The sequence below is a fragment of the Carica papaya genome, chromosome 3, assembly GCF_054855325.1.
Source record: "Carica papaya isolate Zhongbai chromosome 3, ASM5485532v1, whole genome shotgun sequence".
NCBI classification, from domain to species: domain Eukaryota; kingdom Viridiplantae; phylum Streptophyta; class Magnoliopsida; order Brassicales; family Caricaceae; genus Carica; species Carica papaya.
In genome coordinates this window covers 3149271-3175730 of record NC_142311.1, presented here as the reverse complement: position 1 = coordinate 3175730, position 26460 = coordinate 3149271, and the positions used below count along the sequence as shown (strand labels likewise).

Sequence of the window (26460 nt, the reverse complement as noted above, 5' to 3'; positions counted from 1 at the left end):
AAATGCTCTTACTTTTCAAAGAATAAAAGGAAATTCTTGATAGAGTACGTGTCTAAATCTTAATTGTAGTGATATCTTGAGACGTGAATGGAATATTTCCAGGCAGTGGACTATTCTTGATTTTCTTTTGCCTAATTTGGCTTATCATTTATCAACGCTCCGACGACCCGACGAGTCATCTACTTAAAAGGACCCTCCCTGCAGTGCGCCCCTCCTTGAATTATTCGGTCATGCAATACTTATTGAATACAAAGAACCAAATTATCTTCCGGTTAAGGTAAGGAAAGCGGGGAATCTACTAAACGAATAAGTGCAGGATTTAAGGCTTATATTCACTTCTTTAAAGCATCAAGTAAGTCAACTTTATTTTCTTTGCAAGGCAATCTTCTGATCTCATGTAAATAATGCACTTGTGTGTGTTTCTTTGGAAATGAAATGGAATTCCAAACATAACTTGCTTAAACAGAATGATATCGCTTCTCTTGCTTAATTAATAGTACATGACAAAAGAAAATTTAAACTCCCACTACAGTAAGATAAATATATACATATATGTATATACTTATATTATATACATATAAAGTAAGCTTTAAATTGAGATACTATTAGGAATTCCCTTGCCTGCCAACCGACCTTGTTTAGAATAATCAGAGGTGCTTGGATAAAGCAAATAGTATGGTACCTTAACTGGTCCTACTCTATTTTTTAATTTCTTATCATCGTTGCGTAATATGATATTGTTTTCTATTTCTTGAAGCTTCTTACTAAATCTCTCAAATGCAGCTATTACTTCCTCATCTGAAGTCCACTCAGAGTTTTCTCTTTGCCCAAGATAAATCTCATCATTAGTATGCCGTGAAAGAACCTCAATCAAAGATATACCAAGAAGAGTTTGTAGCTGAGGTGTGATTGTTTTCAGTATTCCCAAATCAGGGTCTGACTCAAGCTCAGCATACTCTGAACTTCCTGGTTCTGGCATGAATCTTCTACTTAAAGTTGGTCTATTTGGAAGATAACCAGCGTATGGATATTGTCCAAAATTTACAGCTGCATGAAGTGCAGAAGCTATCCATATAATAGTTGCGCATGTTTGTATAAGCTCAGATCTTGTTTGCAACTCGGGCCACCATGGTTCGTCCTTCTTGTCACCATGGCCCTTGGTTCGAACCTCGTTCCACCACGATTGTATCTCGTTGTCGATTTGAATCATTTCATCTTTAGTGTAGTAAAAAGAACAATATTCAGTCACCCATGTTTCAATTGCTGTCCAAATTTCTAACCCATCTACAGCATATGGGTAATCCTCTATCAGAAGCTTGATTCCATTAGGACTGCTTGAATCTAAGATGGCCACTCCTCTTGGCACATAGATGATGGATCAATATTAACATTCGTATAGCTTAGTAATAAGTATGTTTTAAATATTATGGACGATTAATATAATTAAAATAGTTACCTTTTAAGCAAATCGGCTGGAAGCGCTTGTTCGGTAAAAACCCAATCTTTGTAGATAAAAGAAGACATTTCCATTGAATATTTATCAGGGAAAACAGTTCTCTCCATCAGTCCACCAACATTGATGAGGATCTGACGACCAATAGCATTTATATTCATTGTATCACGGAAGTGGGGATGTAAAAGCTTATATATTGGATGAACTATACTCAGCTGTCTATTTGTTGCAATCACAAATGGTTCTATAACAGCATGGGTGTTTAACCTACAAAAATTAAATACAGTAGTTCAAACATATATATTATATGTGTATACAGATATATATATTATACTTACCAGTGGCTTATGAGTTGGTGATAACCAGAATCATTAACAGCAACATAAGCTTTAGCCAGCTGCCAGACTGAACCCTCGACACCTTGTTGGGCTGGGGTGAAAACTTTGCTAACACAGTCATGATGATCTTCTTCTGGATATGGCAAGCTCAATTCAATGGCGAGTGGTTTCAGGGCACCATCGTCTTGTAAAAATAGAACTGTTCTACTTGCATAAGTCTTTGTCTTGGTGGAGTTTATTCGTGCTAGATATGGCATTAAACTGTCATGATGATCTAATATAAATAGTTTCTTCTTTTCCAGTGCCTGTATTAATTGAAAAAATAGAATGTTATACATTTATATACATGGATTAACAGACGAAGTTAGAATATAAAATGGATTTACTTCATCTACGGTGAGCCCATTCATGTTCTTTTCTACATGCTCTTTTGTAATTGAACTGTGCTGATTTCCATACACTTTAGGATCAAGTTTGCTGGCTGGAGGAAACTTCTGCATAAATAATGTTTCAGTAAGTTATATATACGTATATATATAAATATGTATGTATAGATAAATTCATAAATTCTTTTTTTACTTGCAGGAGTCTGATGACTACTGGGTTAACACCAGCCAACATTTCCCTTCCAAACTCTTCATCTGTCCTCCAAGCTGATCTATCCTCTGCAAACAAAAATCAAAAGAAGATATAACTCTAAAATTTCCACACAATCGTTTTCTCCCTAGTGATAAAATCTACAAGAGAATTATTTAAAATTTGTACCTTTAATTACATCTGGCATGGGAAATTTTAACAAACTCTCACCGTCATTTCGAATAAGCTCCTTCAGCATCTCCCAAGGAACAAGCTCTCTTATCTTGTTAATGATCGGGCCATTCGGTAATTTTATACATCCTTGATATAAATCGAGTACATCTTTAAAACTATCAAATTCATCTATAGTTTTGTCGCATAAAGATGTAATTTCTGGGACGAATACTTGAACGATTGCTTTCAGAGTATATGCTATGATGTCTGAAAACTTGATGTGGTTAAATTTCTCATCTCTTGGGACGTAAAAGTTTAGACTTAGGAGTGGCAATCTGCTCTCATATCTGGGATCTATTGTAAATGATAAAATAATTAATAATAATAATAATGTTCCATTCATATATTTTTTTATAGTAAATATGTTATTTACTTACTGACCAATTTTTAAATGATGTTATTAATATATAGTAATATTTATTAAGTTATTACTTGCTATAGAGATTGTAATTTTAAAGTAAAATTTATTTAAGAAAGTTAATTTAAAAGTACATCTTCAAAGCTATCAAATTCGTCTATGATTTTGTCGCATAAAAATTTAAATTCAGAAATCAAAACTCGACTAAGTGTTTTTAGAAAAGTGGAACGGTTTAAAGTATCCAAGCAAGAGTCGGGTATTAATTTCTCTACACGACGACCAATATTTCTTTTATGCATAGTAATATTATAGAGGTAGAAAAAATAATAATACCTTCTTTGGTAGGTTTACGACCAGTTCTTCCCCGTCGGGGGTATGGATACTGCTGCGATCCTCCAAGAACAGCGCGTTGATCCTCGGAACCTCCCAAATCATTGTAGTAATCATAATCATACACTCTATCCCACTCTTTCTGCTCATCTTTCCCGTTTCCTCTTAGATTGGCCAATTCTTCTTCTCTAAACTTCCTCAATGGCTCTGGCATTTCATATGGCAGGTAGCTCTACCAAACTCATATCAAGCATCTATCAGTGGATATAAACTATAACCTCTAGCTACCACAATATCATTATTCAAAAGTTATAATTCATATAGATGGAGAGACTTTCTTGGTAACTCTACCATATCTCTAAAAAATGTTTTGCGGGGGAAATGATGAACTGGATGGACAGACAAATGGGCCAAGCATATAAATTTATATAGAGGGAAAAAGAGGAAAAATAAAATGAAAATTCTGAACTTAATGATGGTAGAGAAGAAAAGATTGAAATTAAATCAATTAATTTACCTTATTAGAGAAGAAAATACGATCATATTTGTAACGATGAACAGGGTAGACCCAGGAGTTACAGACAAAATGGAGTTGGCCATGGCCGGGAACATCTTCTAAAATAAGAGTCTTTAGGTAAAACTGACTGTGATGATAGTTTCTTATTATAAAAGCTCCAGGAACACCCATCTCCTTCCTCCATTCAAATCTCACACTTAATGCAGTTTCTTCCACTTTTACCAATGATGTGATTGTCGTCGCCCATTTCTCCAAATACGCCTCCTTTCCCATCTTCCCTCTGTTCTCGTTTTCTGCACAGTGCACCAGATTGATCACGTAAAAATTTAGATAGAGAGAACCCATTATTTGATTTTGTCTGCAACGGATATCTACGATCAGAAGTATTGAAAAGAGAAAAACAGAGCACCTGGGTCAGGATGATCGGAGCTGATGAGCTGCAAAGAGACTCGTTTGCCCAGAAGCTCACGAACTCTGTCGAGAAAAGAAGCTTTGACATCATGGAAATCCAGAATGTTCTTCTTCATCAGAACAACTGTTCCTTTGACGATGATGGTCTCATCCATTTTGCCTTTTCTTTTTTGGTTTAGGCTATTGAAAGTATGCTAAAATGGGATAATACTAAATGTGTGAAATGTCAGGTCTGAAGCAACAGCTTTGTTCTTCACTTAAATACAGAAGGATATGATTATGTGTAGGCAAAGTCTTGTGGGCTCGCTCTTATTATTTTGGAGACTTCCAAGCAGATTCCTGAACTTAATAGTATGTTAAACTTAATAGTATGCTTTTATTAAATAAGAAAAAGTAGAAATTTGACAAAATAAAAAATTCCTGAAATAAATATAAATTGTGTACATATATATTTTTTTTTTTTGTAAAATAGAACAAACTTAATTATGATTCATCAAAAAGAGTGAATACTATCATGCTCATAAGGTGTAAACCAAAAATAAAACAATCAACAATAATAGTAAGGTGGTTCTTTGGTACTATCATGCTTAAAAAGTCTAAACCAAAAAATAATAATAACAAGAATAATAAGGTAGCTCTTGAATTCTCAAAAATATATCAAGAATCAACAAGTCTTCCTAATTAAGATATGTACACTATTTTTTATTTTAAAAATAATCTAAATTCATTGTATGATACCATTTTAGATGATGATAGAGAAAAAACTTGTTTTTTAATCTCTCTTTACTATTCTCGACTTATACAGCATCGTTTGAGTCTTTGTAATTTTAATCAAATTGGGAGAAAAGATCCAAAACATACTTGCAAAGATGAATCTTTCATTCCAATCTCTATGTGTCATGTTTAAACACATCAATCTTTCAAAACTTACAGAAATATTGGTTCAGGTTAAACAAAATGAGAGTGAAAATTATATACTTCGTAATTGATTAATTTCTCATTTTTTGGTGGCATAATCACAATCTATGTTAATCTAACTTTTAAACATTAATCGTAAATTCTTTTCGTTGAAAGTTTATAAGTTATACATTAAAATAAAACGTAAAATTCTCGAATTACTAAACTTTATATTGGATAAGAGAATATATTTTTTATATTTAATTACTCGAAAAAAGATATTGTGTTTACTATACAAATAGATACGAACATTTACTTCAAATAACATTACATGTTTATTCTAGAATTCATATTTCAAATTAAATTCTTATACTCATTTTGTCTTTAAAACAATTTAATTGAATATTAATTTTTTTATATTTTTCCGTAGAGAAGGATAAGATGTTTTCTGTTTATTAATTAAGTTTGTGTGTTGTTTATCAATCTCCTTGTTAGAAAACCTATAATTATTTCTCCTAGGATTTCCTTTTATTACTCTTTCTTTTTAAAAGTTATTCACCACAATAATAAGTTGTACAACTTTGTAGTTATTAGATTAAAGAGTTTTCTTTTTCTTTAGACCCATTAGAAGGAATACATCCGAATCTACTCATTTTCAAAAAGAGAGAAAAATATCAACCAATTTGTTGAACAAAATTAATTGATTTTTTGTACTAATGATGTTAATTGAGTTTTTGATTTAGTAAGTAAAATGTTATTAAAAAAATATAATAATGTGTAAAAAACTACAAGGCATTGACGATAAGTTTTTTTTTTAAAAAATTGAAGACCGAATGTAAATTTATTTTTAAATTTGTTTATCTTCTATGTAAATTAGGTAACTTATGACTAAAAAACTCATGAATCTTTTCTTCTTTTTTTCCATTTATGAAAATCCCTTTAAAAAAAATTTAATGGTTGAGAATACTTTTTCATTATTTTCAAAGAGTTAACTTTGTTAAAGAAATGGTTTTTGAAATTTTTTTATCTATACCTTAAAGTAGAATTATGTGTTGAAGGAAGTTCAAAGAAAATAATTTTTTGAAGAGAATTTTAGTTTGTTTATTGGGAGATGTTATTCTTATGATCACTTCCTTTAACACTCAAAAATTATCTTAAATAATTTATGTGTTGTAAGAAATGATTCAATAAATACTTTTTAAAACATATAAAAATGATGGTTTAATATTGCATGTATTTAGAAATGTATTTTTCTCATATCACGTCATAAATGGTATCATTATTTTTTGTTAACATTAAATATTTTAAAGAATGTATTTTCAACGAATTAAATTAAAGTTCAAATATTTAAAAAAAAATATATGTTTTAAGGTAAGTGTGTCAAGATATATAATCTATAAGATCACGTAATATGAAAAATTTATGTATTCTTAAGTAATGTGATTGCAACTTTTTAAATGTTAAAAGATAATTTCTAAAAAGCCACTAATAAATCTCTTTTTGACATTTATATATATATATATAAATACTTCATTCCAGTGCATTTTACACCAACTTTTTGTGAATCAAATTCAAAAATCAAAAAGAAAATCTTATTCTATGCTCTTGAGCCTCCATTGAGTCTTAAGTATATTTATCACTTATAAATCAACTCATTGATAGAATTATGGAACCTATTTTTTTATATTTTTTGACATTGTAAAAAAGATTCGAAAAAATTGTTTTAAGAATTTTGTGTTGATAAATTAATTTTTGATAAGGTAGGTACTAAGAACAACCAACTTGTTGTGTGAGAAAGATTTGAGGAAACCTTTTGAGAGTTCTCGATTGAGGGACACAAGTTTTTGGTGAGGTAGGCACAAAAAACAAGCTTATGTAAAAAGTTGAAGAAAATAATGAAATCTTAAATGGTTAGATTATTTAACTTACGTTAGATGATTTAGACATAAATAGTGAATCGAACATTCATAAAATGAGTTAATACTCTTTTTTCTTCTCTCTTTAAGTTTATATGTGCCATACAACTCAATATTGCTTAGTATCTTACTCTAGCTCATATTCTTCATGCATATTTAAGATTGTTAAGCTCTTTATTATTGTTCATTCCTGTCATCATTATTATCTTTAAGGACAAGATGGCAAAGTGAGATTTTTATATTATTCATATGTTTCACATGTTAATTGGTGAAAATATTCACACAAGATTTTCACTATTGTTAGTTAGCTTTTGTTTCTCTTGGGCTTGTGTTGTTGCTAAAGTTTTTTTCTGTTTTAAAATCATTTAGGATTGGTTCAAGCCTGGTTTTAATAGCTAAAGCCCCTTTAAACATATGGGCTTTGGAGTCTGAAGAATTCTTCTTCTTCCTCAAGTTGTGTCCTTCCTTGGGAGAATAGGTTTTGACCTGATCCTAGTTAGGCCAAAAAAGAAATAGGGCCAAGTAACTGACTCAATAAGCAGCCCAAAAAGTCCAAACCTTGTGACCAAGTTTGGGTCAAGAAGGGAACAACCATGGAGTCCCAAAAGTTTCCGAAATAAAGGTCAATGATAGGCCCAATCTGGCCTGGAGATCTAAGAAAAGACTAAAGAATTACCTTAAGGCCCATGAGGAACTCGTGGGCTTGAAGAATAATCAAGAGAGATGGAAGGTCTTCGGCCCGTGAAAAAACTAGTTCAAGGCCTTTTCAACCAGGGCAACTACTGTCCAAGAGAAGGCGCATGTGAGTCCCTTTTCTCACATGTGCGGAAACACACATATGTGGAAAAGAGCACCCACCCTTTTCCCGCGTGAGAAAGCAAGTTGTGTGCGTGAGACGGCCTTGCCTGCACGCGAGAAAGCATACATGTGCGGGCTGCGCAGCCGTACACTCGCACACACATGCGAGGTTCTTGCCCGCACGGATGAATTGTGCAGGATGAGGGAGGTTGAATGCCATGAGGACTCTTCTCATTTTCCCTATTTTTAACATGTTTTTTACGTTGATTTTTCCAAGGAGGACTCTTCTCCAAATTAAAGTCCACATGAAGAATTAAAACACATGAAAATTATGCTAAAGGGAGGGATAATTTTCTAACATAAATTTTATTCTTATTAATATTTAATTATTATTTTAACATAAATTTTATTCTTATTAATATTTTAATATTATTTTAAAGTTGAAATTTAGATAAGTTAAGAGTTTGAATAGAAGTCAAGTATTTGTAATTAATTAGAACTATTATGGTAAAAGTCTATAAAAAGACTTCATCTTAGAACTATTGAGAATTTAATAAAATTTTTAAACTTTTAATTGCTTCTTAAAAATTAATTTGACTAATTTTGTGAGTGTTCTTCAAGAGTCTTCAAGGTAGGGAGCTTCAGACACCTTGTTGAGTTAAGAATCCATAATTGACTTATTGGGTGAGTCATGGTGTCTTTTCTATTCCTTTTATTTTTCTCAATTATCTTGATTTGCAATCAAGTTTATTGGTTTCGTTTTAAGTAGGGAGGGTAAATTAAGTCGTTAAGCTTTCTTCTTGTTATGTTGTGTGAGGTTTCAAAAGTCAAAACGATTATTCTCCATCCCTCCCTCATCATTTAGTATCAGAGCTTAAGCTCTTAGTGAACCTATTATCTTAAATTGCTTTAGCCCCTTTATGTTGCATTGATTAGCAATTATAAAAAATTATTGCTAATTCTTTTGTATTATATCTCACTTGAATTCATTATATTTCTTCAATTTAAGTGATACAATTGTTGTTTAATTAGTTAAAAAAAATCAAAAAATACAACAATATACCGATTGCACATCATAAGGCAATCTGGCATTCTGTTGCTGCGTATAATCAAAACAAAGGAAGATTAACCGCCTAATAGTGTAACGAAAACTTTTGATTGTTAAATAAAGAATACCTCACCTACTAGGTGTGTGCGAAAACCTTTGTTTCATTATGTTGCATAAAGCAAGGAAAACTACCTCACCATTGTGAGCAAAAACCATTTGATTCATATTTAATTTCTAGTATTGCGTCTACATTGTCTTAAGAATCACAATTCTTCATATATGAGCTTAAATTTTGAGCTTTAGAGTCTACCAGTCTTCTAGGAATCCTTGTCAGTGTATTTAAGACTAATGTGCAGGCCGCGATTAAGGAGATTTGATTCCGAACGCTCAAATTGAGGGAAGGAGATTAAGTGTTGAGAGGTTGTGAGGTCAAACACAAAAGATTGTGAGAGTGTGTTATTTTCTACTAACCTTTCTTACATATTCTTTTTATAATGAGTTTTTATGAAGAACTCGTCGAACTACGACACGATATATAAAAACTCCAATCTCTATTTGATGAATGGAAGGAAGTAATGCGAGAAGCATTGAGAGAAGAGATGGCCTAGTCATGTAATGATGTGACAGAGAACCTTTCTAGTCAAGAAGAGATTTATGCTCTAGTAAAAGTTGAGCATCCAATCACGGAAGATACAAAAGAAGGAGAAAAAGCTGACCACCAAGATGAACTGTGTTTATTTACTAATGATATCTTGCAGGATTCTGGAGAAAATGCTCTATTTCAAGAAACACAATATTCGAACAGGAATCTTTTTGATGAAGAGGGAGACGATGTGATCCTAGTTAGGCCAAAAATAATCCCATAAGTCCAAATCAAGTTCTGAAGGACGAAGCCCACATGCAAGAAGGAGAAATCCTTCTTTTGCAAGGACTTTCATGAACTCACCTTTGAAAAGGCCAAGATTCTTAGCCCAAAAAGGCATCTAGTAGTAGCATGGGTCCAAAATTCATCTAATGATGGACTTGAAACTCAATCCAAGGGTCTAAAAGAGAAAAACTCAAAGCCCTTACACGTGGAGCTAAAATTCCCAACTCAGTGAGCACCAAAAGAGGTCCAAACCTTGTGGCCAAGTTAGGTTCAAGAAGGGAATAACCTTAGAGGCCCAAAATATATCTCATGGGTGCCTTGATTTCATTTTACTAGTGTCTGCATCTGCGAATGGGACATCAATACCAAGCGTTGTGTATAAATTCTGCATTGTAGAAATAGCATATAGAGAGTTGAGCGTAAACTTAGTATCACTAAACATAATAGATTTTAATATAATTTTGGGAATAGTTTGGTTAGTAGTCTATCACATTAATATTGATTGTTATCACAATAAACTTGTATTCAACATCTCTAATGGAAAAAAAAAATTTGTTAATACTATCTCAATTATTTTCGGTGCATGAGTAATCAATTAACATAATTGTATAACATTAACTTAATGACCTTTTTGTGCGAATAGGCAAACCACCATAAGGTATTTGCATCCAAGAAATTCTTGTTGTTTAAAAGTTTCTCGATGTATTTCACAATGAACTACCAGGGTTATCGGTAGATCAGAAGTAGAATTTACAATCGATCTTCAATCATATACTCAACCAATCTTAGTAGCCTCATGTCGGGTGAGCCGTGTCGAAATGAAGAACTAAAAAAACACATCAAAGAGCTACAAGATAATGGATTTATCTGACAGAGTGTATCTTCTTGGGATGCTAGACTCATATTTACAAAGAAAATTGACAGAACATTAAGATTGTGTATACACTATAAGAAATTGAATAAAGTCACAATTAAGAACAAATACTCTCTCCCTATGAACAACATTTTTTATCAGTTATAAGGTGTTCAAATCATCTCTAAGATTGACCTGCGTTCAGGTTGGTATTACGTAAAGATCAAAGCTGAAGACATTCCAAAGACAACTTTCTGGAACAAAGTATAGACATCATGAGTTTACAGTCATGCCATTCATATTAACTAACATGCCTGCAATTTTTATGGACTTGATGAATAGAATCTTTCAACCATTTTTAAATCAATTTGGTATAGTCTTCATCGTTGACATTTTGGTTTACTCTAAAGATAAGAAAGAACATATCCAGCTTCTGATTCAAGTCTTGCAAATCTTTAGGAAAAAGAAGTTATATACGAAGCTAAGTAAGTGTGATTTTTTTCTTGAACAGATTCCCTTCTTGGGGCATGTAATATCAAAAGAAGAAACATCAATGAATCCTTGCAAGATTGAGGCAGTGGCAGATTGGAAATAGCTCACTGCAATCAAAGAAGTTAAAAGTTTCTTAGGTATGATCGAGTATTATTATAAGTTTATGGAGGGAGTTTTAAGTATAACAGCCCTTCTGACACGACTCACGAAAAAAGATGTTAAGTTTGAGTGGAGTGAGGTATACAAGAGAACTTTTACAAATTTCAGTAAATGATTGACTACTACACTCGTGTTAGCTTCACTAAATGAAATATGGGTATATACAGTATAAAGTAATGTTTCTAATAAAGGATTGAGTTGTGTTTCAATGCAGTATGGGCGAGTCATAGCTTATGGGTCTAGAAAATTAAAAAAATCATGAATGAAATTAATCTACTCATGACTTGTAGCTTGTCATAATTATCTACGCCCTAAAGCTTAACACCATTATTTATATACTAAGACATTCAAAATCTACATTAACCATAAGACCCTAAAATAAATATTCACTTAGAAAGATCTTAACATGCACTGGAAACATTGGATGGAACTTTTGAAGGATTATGACTATAAGATCTTATATCATCCAAACAAGGGTAATGTGGTGGCAAATGCTCTCAGCAGAAAAAATGTATGTATGTTAACCTGTATAATGATATCTGAATGGTAATTAGTAAAAGCTACGTAAAAAATACAACTTTAAGATCTGAAACATGCTATATGTCTGACTCATTTAACAATTCAACCTAAGTTGATCGAGATGACTAAGGAAGCTCAATTGACTGATCTCACCTTAACATCTATCAAAAAGGATATATAATAAAGATTAAAGGTAGAATTTTAGGTTTCTGATGATGGGTTGTTCAGGTTTCAAAGCAAGTTGTACGTATCTAATAATGATGAGTTAAAAAAAGATATCATAGTAAAAGCTCATAATTTAAAGTTCACCATATATCTGAGTAACACCAAGATGTACCAAAGCATAAGACCCCGATTTTGGTAGAACAGTAAGAAAAAAGATATTGACGATTTTATCTCTAAGTGTCTCACTTATCCACAGGTTAAGACAAAGCATCAACGACCAGGTGACCTACTCCAATTGCTACCAATCTCTAAATAAAAATATGAACACATTACCATAGACTTTGTGATAGGACTACCCAAAGCCCGTGGGGGTCATGACGGTATCTAGGCAATTGCTGACTAACTCGTCAAGTACTACCACTTTCTAGCTATAAAGATGATAGACCCCTTAGACAAGCTAAGCAATACCTATATCAAAGAGATAGTTAGACCATATAGGGTTTCAGTGTTGGTGGTATCAGACAAAAGTCCTATATTTACCTCCTGATTTTGGGAAAGCTTTCAACAAGCCATGGGAACTAAGTTATCTTTCAGTATAACATTCCATTATCAAATAGATGATTAGTCATAAAGAACCATTCGTACATTAAAGGACATTCTTATGGCGTATGTCTTGGATTTTAGAGGCCACTAGAATGACTGTTTATCATTGATAGAGTTTGTCTATAACAATAGCTATCAGACAAGTATCAGCATAGCCCCTTACGAAATATTGTATAGTCGACCTTATAGATCACCAATATGTTGGAAAGATGTAGGAGATAGGAAATTAATCGTTCTAGATCTTGCAGATGAGACTACAACAAAGATTGTCAAGATCATAAGGAATATCAAGGTAGTCTAAAACAGACAAAAGAATTATGCAGATACTCGAAGAAGGGACTTAGAGTTCGAAGTAGGCGATTGTGTCTATCTTAAAATCATGCCTCTCAAGGGCATCACTAGATTTGGAAAGAAAGAAAAATTGAACCCTTGCTTTATTGAACAATCTGAGATCCTAGAGAGAATTAGATCGTATGAAGTATGGGGATGTTCATGAAATAAAGGACTAAGAAGGTTTTCTTTTTTTCCCTCTTTTTTTTTTCCTTAAAAAAATATGAGTTTATTGGAAATGAGATGTTCCATTGGTGAGTTTTATATTCTATCAATCTTCGGTGAACCATTGTGTTGTTAGGCTTTTCATATCGTTACTGAGTTAATGTACCTCAAATAATTCCTTATTTATTCTTTTTCATATCAGGACGATCAATACTCAACTCCTGAACAGCGACAGATTAGTTAGGAGATCAGTCTATTTTACTCTATTTCTAGTAATACTTAAAGCTAATTATTTATGTTACAATAAGTATTATTTTAAGATTTAAACATATCTCCTGTATATTGAATATTTTGAAACTAAGTAAGCAAGTGATGTATTTTTAAATTTATTGTATAAGATCACCTAATAAATTATTTTATCAATATATAATGTGTGTATGGTTTAGATTCTGAATGAGAGTTCGGGTTGCTTCATGGCTTCCACACGCTTAGTTTTTCATATGTCATAACCTTATGGTAGAGGAAAAAAAAACATTCTCTTACTCACCTCGTTCATTGTCTAGTTACAAATAAAAAGTTAGAATTCCTAAACTGTTGTCTGTCATCATCGTGTTGTCCACAAGAGTATAAACAAAAACCATTTTTGACTTCCATGATATTGTAAGAGCCATGCACATACCTTGGTGGGTTGGTTCTTGTTCAACATTAGTTTCTCTTCTATGGTCATAATGGCTTGTATGCTCCTTTATGTTTGGCTAACTTCCCCAGGATCATGGTCCATAGTTGTTGCCATCAATGAAGTTAAAAGCATATGAGTTTTGTTCAGTGAGCTTATATTTAAATTAGTTAATATAATCCATAAAAGAGTCGTATAATACTTGAGACTTTAGTAAAAGATGATGACATAAATAAGGATTAAAACTTAAAATCAATGGTGCAAAATTGGACTAAAATTTAATAACTTTTTTCATTGGTTTTAATTGGTTATGAGTGTATGAAAAAATTAATTAATTTTTTTTAATTTCAAAACCAAACAAACTAAAAAAATAAACTTTTTAATTTTTAATTTTTTAATATTATATATTCATTTTTAAATTTTTTTGTCATATTAATATATACTTATATTGATTATATATGATATATATAATATAATAATTTTTTATAAATACATTTGTATTATATCATATTTATTAATTAATTAAAAAAAGAAAATGCCAACTATTTAACCTCCCATCACCCTCACTCTTCACTTCCGCCAAACAGTGTTTACGTAGGTCCTGCTTGCAGCTAATTGTAAGTTGTTTTTTTTTTTTTTATGATTCTTGTAATAGTTTAAATTCATAAATTTTTATTAAATATTTTTGTAATTAAAAAATTTATTTTGTTGGATCCCTAAGCACAAAAAATTTTAATGAAAAAAATATTATAAAATTGCATTGTCCATTAATTGTGCATAATATTTTTTATGAAAAAATATTTATAAATAGAAACAGTTTTATTAGGTTTCAAAGCATAAAAAATTTTCTTCAGTACATTATTCCATCGTTTAAGTATTTAAAAAAATTTAGCAACTCAACTATTCAAACCAAGCAATAGCACGAGTTATTTATCCATCTTTTGATTCTATTAATTTTTAATTATTTTATTATTTAAATATATTATAATATTTAAATGACTTGCACTAATCCCCAGCACAGTACAAAACCATATCACCTCTAATCCTCCATTGCAACATTCCTCTTCTCCTCTTCACTCTTCGCTTCTGCTACACCTGAACAGCCAAACCCACAGTTGACAAATTGCTCATAGGCTTCAGGCCAATATCCATTATGCAAACCTTCATAAATACATATTTGGATTCTTTCTATTATTTGTTAGGAGTTGAATCAATGAAATATTCACTTGGTATTATTGTATGTCAAAAGAACTATAAAGCAAATGTATTGAAGAAAACTGAAACTACGAATTACAAGGTTTTCAGTACTTGTTTCAGAAGCATAGCGGAAGTTTTATGCACCTCACTCATAAGAGGCCTGATTTGTTTTTCCTTCGAGTCTTAGTTTTTGGCCAAAAATTTGCAGAATGAATAAAATGTGAGGAAAAACAATATATAATCAAGAATTTATATAGTGTAATAAGTCTAAAGTTTGTAACCAACCAAAAATAAACCACATAAAAACATAGTCATACTCAAATACTATTTTTATATTAAGATATTTAAAAAACTAATTATTACATATTATTACATTAAATTAATAAATAACTATTATATATTCTCACATTAAATTATCTTATTAAACAAATAGATAATTATCACTTATATTATCATATTATTTTTATTTTTATATATTTAAAATTATTTTTATATTATAAAGATAAAAAGATAATTATTGATTTCCTAAATGACAAGCATATATACTTACACCCTCACTTTATATGCCAATCTTCTTTCTTTACTCTAAATTTCAAAGTTCATATTCTTTAAATTTCAAAATTCATAAACTGTGTTTTTGAATTAGATGAATATAATTGTTCTGAGTCCAAATTCTAATAGAAATATTATAGAAAAATCAAATATTCCATAATCATTTTTAAGACACAGAAAAAATTTAATAAAAATTTGTGAGTTATTTAATTTCTTACTAATTGAGATACAAAACTTTGAAGAAGCTAATAAGCACTAAAAATTTGGGATGGAGAAGATGATATGAAAGTGGACGAGTTTAAAGAAAAATAAGTAGAAAATCAAGATTAGAGTCGAGCACCAAAAGTATTTTTAGCTGAAAGGGGAATGAACAAGGCAGCGTTATACGACTTGAAACAAGCAGCAAAAGTATTGGATAGACAGATAAAGAATTACTTGGCTCAGATATAATTTAAGAACGGGTCTATTTTATATTTGTTAGAATATATAATTCATTTTCTCTAACAGTGAAGCATGGGCGGCAATCATGGCAGGGGAAAACTAGAGAAATAAAGAAGAATTTGGAAAACAGAAGCCGATCAGAGAGAAAAAGAGAGAACTTCGGGTGACAGAGAGAAAGTGGAGAGAGAGAGAGATTAGGGTGCGAGGTGCAAGAAAAAAAATATATTGCGAGTGAGATTTGTTGGTTGACTTCAATAAGCTAACAAATAACAGGCTTGACATGGGAGCGCTGCCACTTTCTCTTCCGGACCCTTCTGGCTCACCAAGCTCAAGCTCAATAGTGAGGGTACCGCAAGATGACATTGATGCACAGAAAGAACTGAAAGCGGGGGAAGGGGATGAGACTGGTCTTTCATTCCATTCCTTTCTGGAGGGAAGGGCAAGCAAGGTGTGTAGCGTAGGTCTGTGATGAATAGGTAAGCCTATGCTGCTAGATTTAAGCTAGTGAGAAGACATCAGTAGGCCAGTCTAAAATTGGAGTGTTTACTTGATTATCAAATTCATTTTTTAAGACAATTATAAAATTTTTAAATTGCCAACAAGTACATATTGTTATTACACATCATTGTTACAGAAGAATGTTGAAATTAAACAGAATAATATCACTTGTCCTGCTTAATTAATACATGACAAAAGAATGAATACACAAAATTTAAACTTACATTACAGTCATATCTATCTATTTATGTAATTATATATATATATATATGTAAAGAAAGCTTTAAATTGAGATACTATTAGGAATTCCCTTACCTGTCAACCCACCTTGTTTGGAATAATCAGAGGTATTAGGATAAAGCAAAGAGTATGGTACTTTAACTGGTCCTACTCTATTTTTCAATTTCTTATCATCGTTCCGTCGTATGATATTGTTTTCTATTTCTTGAAGCTTCTTACCAAATCTCTCAAATGCAGCTATTACTTCCTCATCTGAAGTCCACTCAGAGTTTTCTCTCTGCCCAAGATAAATCTCATCATTAGTATGCCGTGACAGAACCTCAATCAAAGATATACCAAGAAGAGTTTGAAGCTGAGGTGTGATTGTTTTCAGTATTCCCACATCAGGGTCTGACTCAAGTTCAGCATACTCTGAACTTCCTGGTTCGGGCATGAATCTTCTACTTAAAGTTGGTCTATTTGGAAGATAACCAGCATACGGATATTGTCCAAAATTTACAGCTGCATGAAGTGCAGAAGCTATCCATATAATAGTTCCGCAGGTTTGTATAAGCTCTGATCTTGTCTGCAACTCGGGCCACCATGGTTCGTCTCTCTTGTCACCGTGGCCCTTGGTTCGAACCTCATTCCACCACGATTGTAGCTCATTGTCGGTTCGAATCATTTCATCTGTAGTGTAGTAAAAACAACAATACTCACTCACCCATGTTTCAATTGCTGTCCAAATTTCTAACCCATCTACAGCATATGGGTAATCCTCTATCAGAAGCTTGATTCCATTAGGACTGCTTGAATCTAAGATGGCCACACCTCTTGACACATAGATGATGGATCAATATTAGTATGTGTATAACTTAGGAATAATGATGTTAAATATTTGGGTAATTAATATAATTAAAATCGTTACCTTTTAAGCAAATCGGCCGGAAGCGCTTGCTCCGTGAACACCCAGTTTTTGTAGATGACAGAAGACATTTCCAACGAATATTTACCAGGGAAAACTGTTTTCTCCAACACCCCACCAGCATTGATGAGGATCTGACGAGCAAGAGCATTTATATACATTGTATCACGGAAGTGGGGATGTAAAAGCTTATATATTGGATGAACTATACTCAGTTGTCTATTTGTTGCAATCACAAATGGTTCTATAACAGCATGGGTGTTTAACCTACAAAAATTAAATGCAGTAGTTCAAACATATATATTATATATGTGTATACAGATTTATATATTATACTTACCAGTGGCTTATGAGTTGGTGATAACCAGAATCATTAACAGCAACATAAGCTTTAGCCAGCTGCCAGACTGAACTCTTGACGCCTTGTTCGGCTGGAATGAAAACTTTGCTGACAGAGCCATGGAGATCTCCTTGTGGATGTGGCAAGCTTAACTCAATGGCGACTGGTATCAGAGTACCATCATCTTGTAGAAATAGTACTGTTCTAGTTGCATAAGCCTTTGTCTTGGTGGAGTTTATTCGTGCTAGATATGGCATTAAAGTGTCATGGTGATCTAATATAAATAGTTTCTTCTTTTCCAGTGCCTGTATAAAAATAACAGCATGTTATACTTACATATACATATATACGGATTAATAGATGAAGTGGATAATATAAAATGGATTACTTCATCTACTGTTAGCCTGTTCATGTTCTTTTCTATATGCTCCTTTGTAATTGAACTGTGCTGATTTCCATACACTCTAGGATCAAGTTTGCTGGCTGGAGGAAACTCCTGCATAAAGTAAGTTATAGAGGTTGATCACGATGAAAGATGAACATTATATACCTATATATATGTATGTGTAGGTAAATTTATAAATTCTTTTTTTACTTGTAGGAGTCTGATGACTACTGGGTTAACACCAGCCAACATTTCCCTTCCAAACTCTTCATCTGTCCTCCAAGCTGATCTATCCTCTGCAAACAAAAATCAAAAGAAGATGTAACTCTAAAATTTCCACACAATCGTTTTCTCCCTAGTGAAATCTACAAGATAAAGAATAAAACTTCTTACCTTTAATTACATCGGGCATGGGAAATTTTAACAACCTCTCACCATCATTTCGAATAAGCTCCTTCAGCATCTCCCAAGGAACAAGCTCTCTTATCTTGTTAATGGTCGGGCCATTCGGTAATTTTATACCTCCTTGATATAAATCCAGCACATCTTCAAAACTATCAAACTCATCTATAGTTTTATCGCATAAAGATGTAATTTCAGGGACCAATACTCGGACGAGTGCTTTCAGACCATATGCTATGAAGTCTGAAAACTTGACATAGTTAAATTTCTCATCTCTTGGGACGTAAAAATTTAGACTTAGAAGTGGCAATCTACTCTCATATCTGCGATCTACAATAATAAAATAAATAAATAAGTAATAATAATATTTCATTCACATATTTATAGTAAATGTGTTACTAACAAATTTTTTAAGTGATATAAATTATTAATATACAGTGACATTTGTTAAGTTATTACCTGTTACAGAAATTGTAATTTTTACATAAAATTTGTTTAAAAAATTTAATCTAAAAGTGTCATAAATAATATGAGGCGGCCAAATTTGTCTACTAAAATTAGATGGATTAAAATTTTTTATTATATTCATAACATGTATATCTCACAAAATCTACAGCGTACTTTATTTTATATATTTTTATATATAAAAACAACAATTATACAAATATGACATATAATATATTTATTTTTTAAATATAAATATAAAATTTGAATAGATAATTATTATATACTATATTAATACTTTATTTTTAATCAGTTCAGAATAACGAATTTTTTTATCTATTTGAATTTAATACTATTATAAACAATATTAATATCTCTACATGACAGACTACCAATATTTTTGTATTTACTTTATACATAATAATATTCAAAGAGGTTGAAAGTACAATAAATACCTTCTTTGGTAGGTTTACGGCCAGTTCTTCCCCGTCGAGGGTATGGATACTGCTGCGATCCTCCGAGGATAGGACGTTGATCCTCGGAACCTCCCAAATCATTATAATAATCATAATCATACACTCTATCCCACTCTTTCAGCTCCTCTTTCCCATTTCCTCTGAGATTAGCCAGTTCTTCTTCTCTAAACTTCCTCAATGGCTCTGGCATTTCAAATGGCAGGTAGCTCTACAAACTCATATCAAGCATGTAAACACTTGTCTATCAGTGTATATGCATTATATTGTTCAACAGTTATAACTAATATAGGTGGAGAGACTTTCTTGGAAACTCTACTACATCTATAAAAAAACAGGTTCGTGGGGGAACTGATGAACGGGCTGGACAGACAAATGGGCCAAGCATATAAATTTATATAGATTAAAGAAAAAGAGAAAAGAGGAAATGCAAATTCTTAACCTGATGATGATAGAGAAGAAAAGATTGAAAGCAAATCAATTAATTTACCTTATTAGAGAAGAAAATACGATTATATTTGCAATGATGAACTGGGTAGACCCAGGAGTTACAGACAAAATGGAGTCGGCCATGGCTGGGAACATCTTCTAATGTGAGAGTCTTGATGTAAAACTGACTGTGATGATAGTTTCTTATTATAAAAGCTCCAGGAACACCCATCTTCTTCCCCCATTCAAATCTCACAGACAATGCAGTTTCTCCCACTTTTACCAACGACGTGATTGTCCTCCCCCATTTCTCCAAGTACGCCTCCTTTGACATCTTCCCTCTGTTCTCGTTTTCTGCACAGAGCAGCAGATTGATTATATATTTAGATGGAGAGAAACCATTATTGGATTTGTTCTTCAACTGATATTTATGATCAGAAATATTGAAAAGAGAAAAAGAGAGCACCTGGGTCAGGGTGATCGGAGCTGATGAGCTGCAAAGAGACTCGTTTGCCCAGAAGCTCATGAACTCTGTCGAGAAAAGAAGCTTTAACATCATGGAAATCCAGAGTGTTTTTCTTCATCAGAACAACTGTTCCTTTGATGATGATCGTCTCATCCATTTTGCCTTTTCTTTTTTGGTTTAGGCTATTGAAAGTATTCTGAAATGGGATAATACTAAATGTGTGAAGTCTCAGGTCTGAAGCAACGGCTTAGATTCTATGCTTAAACGTTAATCTGTACGGGTCGACATGATTAAATTAAATAGAGAAGGAGATGGTTATGTGTAGGCAAAGTCTTGTGGGCTCTTAATTATTATTTTGGAGACTTTCCAAGCGGATTCCTGAACTTATTTAGTGTTAAACTTAATAGTCTGCTTTTATTGAATAAGAAAGAAAAATAGAAATTTGGCAAAACAAAAAATTCCTTAAAACAATATAAAATTATATATATATATATATATATATATATACACACATAGAGAGAGAGAGAGAGAGAGAGAGAGAGAGAGAGAGAGAGAGAGAGAGAGAGAGAGAGAAAAAGAACAAACTTAATTTTGATTTACAAAAAAGAGCGGCTGCTGTCATTCTTAAAAAGGTGTAAAGCAAAAAATAATAATAAGGTGGCTTCTGAGAGTTAAATAAGAAAAAATAGAAATTTGGCAAAATAAATTCCTATGATAATATAAATATTATATATATTTAGAAATAGAACAAACTTAATTTTGATTTATAAAAAGGAGTGGCTGCTATCATGCTTTAAAGGTGCAAACCAAATAATAACAACGATAATAATAAGGTGGCTCTTGAACAGTAACATCTTCCTAATTAAGGCACCCGCGCTACTTCTGACTATAATTTTTCCATTCCATCAACAACCAAAATTCATTGAATGATGCGACTTCAGATTATCATAGAGAAGAAGCTTATGTTTTAATGTCTCTATACAGCGACGTTAGAGTCTTTGCAATTTCGATGAAATTAAGAGGAAAGATATGAAACATGCCTGCAAAGATGAATCTTCCATTCCAATCTCTATATATTATGTTTAAACTCATCCAACCTTCCTGAAAGACTAAAAAAAGAATAAGAGTTCAACCTAGACAAACATAGACAAATAAGAGTGAAAATTATATACCTCATAATTGATTAAGTTTATATTTTAGTGGCATAATCGCAATCTATGTTAATATAATTTTTAAACATTTAATTACAATTCTATTCATTGAAACTTTACAAGTTATATATTAAAATAAGACTTAAAATTCTCAAATTGCTAAACTCTATATTAGATAAAAGAGCAAATTTTTTACATTTAATTAACAGAAATAGATAATGTTGATGTGGTTTTATTCGGGGGATGTCTTATCTATATCTTGGATGATATTTTATATATATACTAAGATATATTTTATGTTTATCATTAATGATATTTTGTATTTATTTTGCAGGATATTTTATGTATATTCCATAAAATTTCTTGGGAGAAAAACTCTCATAATTTCTCTATATAAAAATTCTATAATCTATTGATAATGTACTCTCAAATTATTAAAATTAAAAAACTTTTTTGTGGTTTTGTCCGTTGATGTAGGCATATTTGTTAAATCACATTAAATCTTTTGTTTTTTTCTTATCTTTTTCTACTTTGTTATGATTATGTGCGTATTTGGGATTAATTTTCCAACAAGTGCTATCAGAACTAGGTTAGATAAAGAGCCAATAAGAAAAAAGAAAAAAAGGGAAGGAAAAAACATATCTGGTGGTTTTTTCTTTTGTCCTCAATTGCTACCTGCAAGAGAAATTAGAGGTGACGGCAACAGTAGCTAAACCAAGAGAAATAGATTTCGAGCGACGATGAAAATGAATCGTCGATGCATGTAATGTGAAACTAGAAGGAGCAGCAGTGGCAGTTCAAATCAAGAGCCAAACCTAGGTGCAAAACCAAGATCTTTTTGCTATCAGAGCTAAGAGCTAAGAGCTAAATCACAATACAACCAAGATATACGCGCAGCATGAAACTAGAACGAGTAGTGGCAGTAGTCCAACAGAACAAAAGCCGAAGAGGTACGATCTGAATCTAGATCTGTGCGTCATAGGTTAAAGGAGTCCAAATTTAAGTGTCCAATGGAGGTGGCTTGAAAAAGACTAATGTTTCACACGACAAATTTGTTTGGAGAAGACAAATCACGCAACAGCCTTTTAGATTTGTGTGTGATGCAGGTTCAATCCCTTTTATTGCTTTAAAAAAAGATTATATAATATGAGAATAAGTGAATGTATGCATGTTAAACAACATCTTGATAAATTTAATTATATAATTATGGATCTTAATAATATAGATGTCAAGATTGATAATGATGATCAGTCGTTATGTAACACCCACAAATTTTTTTTGTGGTGATTAAATAATTAATAAATATAAATTTTATTAATTTACTTTATTTTAATGTATTTTATTTTATTTTATTTAGAGTAAAAATGAAATAAAATTGAAGGAGAATTTAATTGAAAATAATTTTGAGAAAAATGGGTGAAAATTTAGGTTCTAGGAGTATTTTTTAAAAAAAATTAGAAAACGGATGCCAAAACGCAATTTTGAAAAGTTTTGTCACGTCAGACGCCGGGTCAGCAGCCCCGACCAACCAAGATACGTCAAGTGGCAGAGACGTTGATGCGGGAGGCCACCAGGGGGGGGCACGCGGGTGATCCGCGTGCCCGCGATTGAACGAGTGAGGTCCCTTCCCGCGTGCATGGACGGCCTGGATGCGCTCCCTCCCAAACACGATCGAACGGCCAGATTTAAATGCGATTGAATGGTCTATAGTGAATTGCGATGAACGGCTCAGATTGGATCACGATGAACAATCCAGATTTACTCCCTATTTAATCGCGATCGAACGGTCTAGATCAAATACAATGGATGGCTCATATCAAAAGCGGATGGATATAAATAACCCCCATCTGCACCAAACCCTAACCCTAGCCGCCAGAACCCCTCATCGGATAAAATGACCCAGCCGCCAAGGAGCTGACCGTCACCACCCGCTGCCGCATTAAAACCCTTTCCACTCGCCAAAAAAGGTAAAAACTTTCCCTTTTGCATGAAATTCAATTTTAAGCTCACCCATGATCAAATCGAAGTGAAAAGATTAGCCAATTGGCCGAAAAACACCGGCAAAGCTCGCGGCGCCGTCGCGGGGAATTTCACAAATCGCCTCCGATGAGGCCCTTCCCAATTTTTGTTTCGCGTAATTTTTTCACCGTTGTGATCACCGTTTGCTTCTCTACAAGTTAATGGAAGCAAAACACCCAACCGCAACGTGAGCTGGAGGAGCCGCCGCGCCGGAGAGCCCTGCCACCGGTAAGTTTCAGTTTTTCGTATTTTTCGGTCAACCGAGGCCCTTTAACGTTTCTGCTTGCAGGAATCGATGCAGAATAGGCCGAATTCGACCGAAAACGGTCGACCCAATGCGGACCACCGCTGCGGGCAGTGGCACCGTCGCCGAAGCACAGCGGAGCCGCCGTGTCGGATTTCTAAAATTGGCTTAGTGGGCCCCGGAACTGATTTTGGGTTTATTTAGAATATTTTTAGGTACTATAAGTGCGTTTTAATTCCCATATAAACAATTCAGAAAACTTAGGGACCGCCCGTATGCGCAGTAAACCGTTTAGCTCTTCGGCATTAAATCGGGTAAGGATCCCTCACCTTATTCCTTATCATAGAATTGAAGTTTAAATAAATAATAATACAATATTTTGTATAAATTAAATAGATGTGCATAATTAATTACAGATTGCTAATAGAGCTTGAACCTAACATTTTTCTCTGTTGATTTATTTTACAATCTAAAAGCATGATAGTATTTGATTTATCTATTTTATACTTTAAATGCATGTATGGCTTCCTTACCTGACTACTATTTGGGATTTGAGACATGATTGCATTACCTGATGTATGTTTATTTGTTTATGTGATTATGTTTGATTCGGTAATAGAGACTAAAGGAAAACAGAAAAGTGGTGTGATTAAATAAACAGATAGAACGTCAGCCTTATTAGATATCCTGAGAGATGGTGGACAGACCGGGTACATAGGGAACCCTACTGTGAACGTTGTCTCATACTGGACGAGGTATGGAGACTTAGTAATTTGGTGTTCATACTGGATGGGGTATGGGGATAACCCGCTTCACTCTCATACCGGACAGGGTATTGAAGTTTAATATTTTTGCGCTCATACTGGACGGGGTATGGGGACGGCCCTGTAATTGAGATTGTTAAGGGAAAGAGTTCACGTGTAGCGAGGACATCCCTATAAACCCCTATGGATACTAGTAGGCTGATGAAAAGAGAAACGGTTATGATTTGATCTATTATTAATGGATATGAATTTATGATATGTTCTATGTTGCTGATTGTTCATGAAGTTATGATCTGTATGGTATTATTGTCTCTATAGGTTGTTTTCATAAATTCTACTATGATAAGTGAACGGTAAATGATTTTATGATTGATAAATGAATTTGCTAAATTTAGTGCTCCATTAGTTGTTTTGATTTTATACCAGCATTTGCTTCTGTACCGGTGATATAGTGTGATATCTTTACCGGGTTAGTATAGTTCATCCTTTATTTAACCATTTCATATCAAGAGTATCTGATTTCAGAGCCCGATCCGCAAGAAGATTGCGACTAGATGCTAGATATTTTCTTTTTTTCATTTGTTTCCTTATTTCTCTTGTTTATTTCAAAGTATTAATTCCGTAATGATGTTCAGTACTTTTAAGTTATTGTGTAAGGAATATAAATCTTAACCTTTTATTTCACTTCCGCACTTAAATTATTATATATTTTTTCTTTTGGATTTCCAGAGCCGTTACACATTAATTGTATTATGTTCATTATCATCTTTTTGATACTTTTATTGATACTCTATTATACAGAAATGATAGCATTTCACTAAATCATATTAGTAACGCACTAGAATCAAAAGAGTCAAAAAAAACTTTTAAACATATAGAACAAATATGAGAGTGGTAAACAAAGGAAGAGCATAAACAAAAAAACACATCAAAATTTAGAGCTAAGAAGGCAAACTGTTTTGAGTGCGAGAAGCATAGTCACTTTTGGAGATAATGTCTTAAGTTGAAAGATAAAAAGGAAAATAAAGTAGAGAATTATGCTAAGTAACTTATGTAAATAATTATAATAATAACAATAACAATATTACTGGGAAATTTTTATCTGTGAGTTCAGATTATATAAAGAATTCTTAAATTCTTGATTTTCATGCTACATTTTATATGTGTCCACACAAGCATTGGTTTGCTACCTTCAAGCAAATGAGTGGTATTATATATATATATATATATATAATGATAGTTTACTATCTATAAATGATATTGGTAATATCATATCAAAAATATTTTGTGTTGTGAGAATTATTAAACATCAGCATGTACTACAGATGAAAAGGAATCTGATTTTTCTTTCTACACCAGAGTCTCAAGATTATTAATACCATGCATAAAATGGCATCTTCAAAGTGGGTAAAAGCTTTGTAGTATTCATATAAGATAGTTATGAATCTAAATTGTATATTCTTTAGGGAAATAGAGTTTCTAGGCAAGTTATTGTAGCATTAGGGAGAAATTATCAAAATCAAGCTAAATTATGGCACCTGTGTTTGGGTCATATTTGTGACAATGGGTTATTTGTTTTAAACAGATAGAATTTGTTGAATGGATATAAAAAGGAAGTCATTGATTTCTGTAAACACTATGTGTTTGGTAAGCAAACTAAGGTAAAGTTCAACAAAAAAGCAGTGCATAAAATTATAGGTAAGTTAGATTATATCTATTATGACTTGTTCGATTCAAACAGAATTTTCTCCAAGAGTGGTTTCAAGTATTTCATGACTTTAGTTGATTATTACTCTCAAAATATT

At 32.5% G+C, this 26460-nt stretch overlaps 2 protein-coding genes across 3 annotated transcripts; both read right to left on the bottom strand.

The window, feature by feature from the left end:
* Positions 1-417: 417 nt before the first annotated feature.
* LOC110814120 (linoleate 9S-lipoxygenase 5-like) lies at positions 418-4520 on the bottom strand. 2 transcript variants are annotated; one of them, XM_022041478.2, is made up of 9 exons: positions 4216-4515; positions 3807-4099; positions 3293-3521; positions 2557-2895; positions 2371-2456; positions 2178-2285; positions 1792-2096; positions 1457-1720; positions 418-1358 (listed from the first exon to the last, which is right to left on the bottom strand). In XM_022041478.2, exons 1-9 carry the CDS (start codon positions 4370-4372, stop codon positions 590-592), a joined length of 2550 nt encoding a protein of 849 aa, XP_021897170.2. In that variant the 5' UTR covers positions 4373-4515; the 3' UTR covers positions 418-589. The 2 variants fall into 2 exon arrangements, with proteins under 2 accessions (XP_021897170.2, XP_088071250.1); XM_088215124.1 differs by lacking the exon at positions 2557-2895 and having other exon boundaries at positions 4216-4520.
* An 11960-nt stretch (positions 4521-16480) lies between these two features.
* Positions 16481-20775, bottom strand: LOC110814127 (linoleate 9S-lipoxygenase 5-like). The gene is made up of 9 exons (XM_022041489.2): positions 20478-20775; positions 20073-20365; positions 19565-19793; positions 18657-18995; positions 18474-18559; positions 18267-18374; positions 17879-18183; positions 17542-17805; positions 16481-17446 (listed from the first exon to the last, which is right to left on the bottom strand). The coding sequence occupies exons 1-9, from the start codon at positions 20632-20634 to the stop codon at positions 16678-16680; spliced, it is 2550 nt and encodes an 849-aa protein (XP_021897181.1). The 5' UTR covers positions 20635-20775; the 3' UTR covers positions 16481-16677.
* Positions 20776-26460: the final 5685 nt, after the last annotated feature.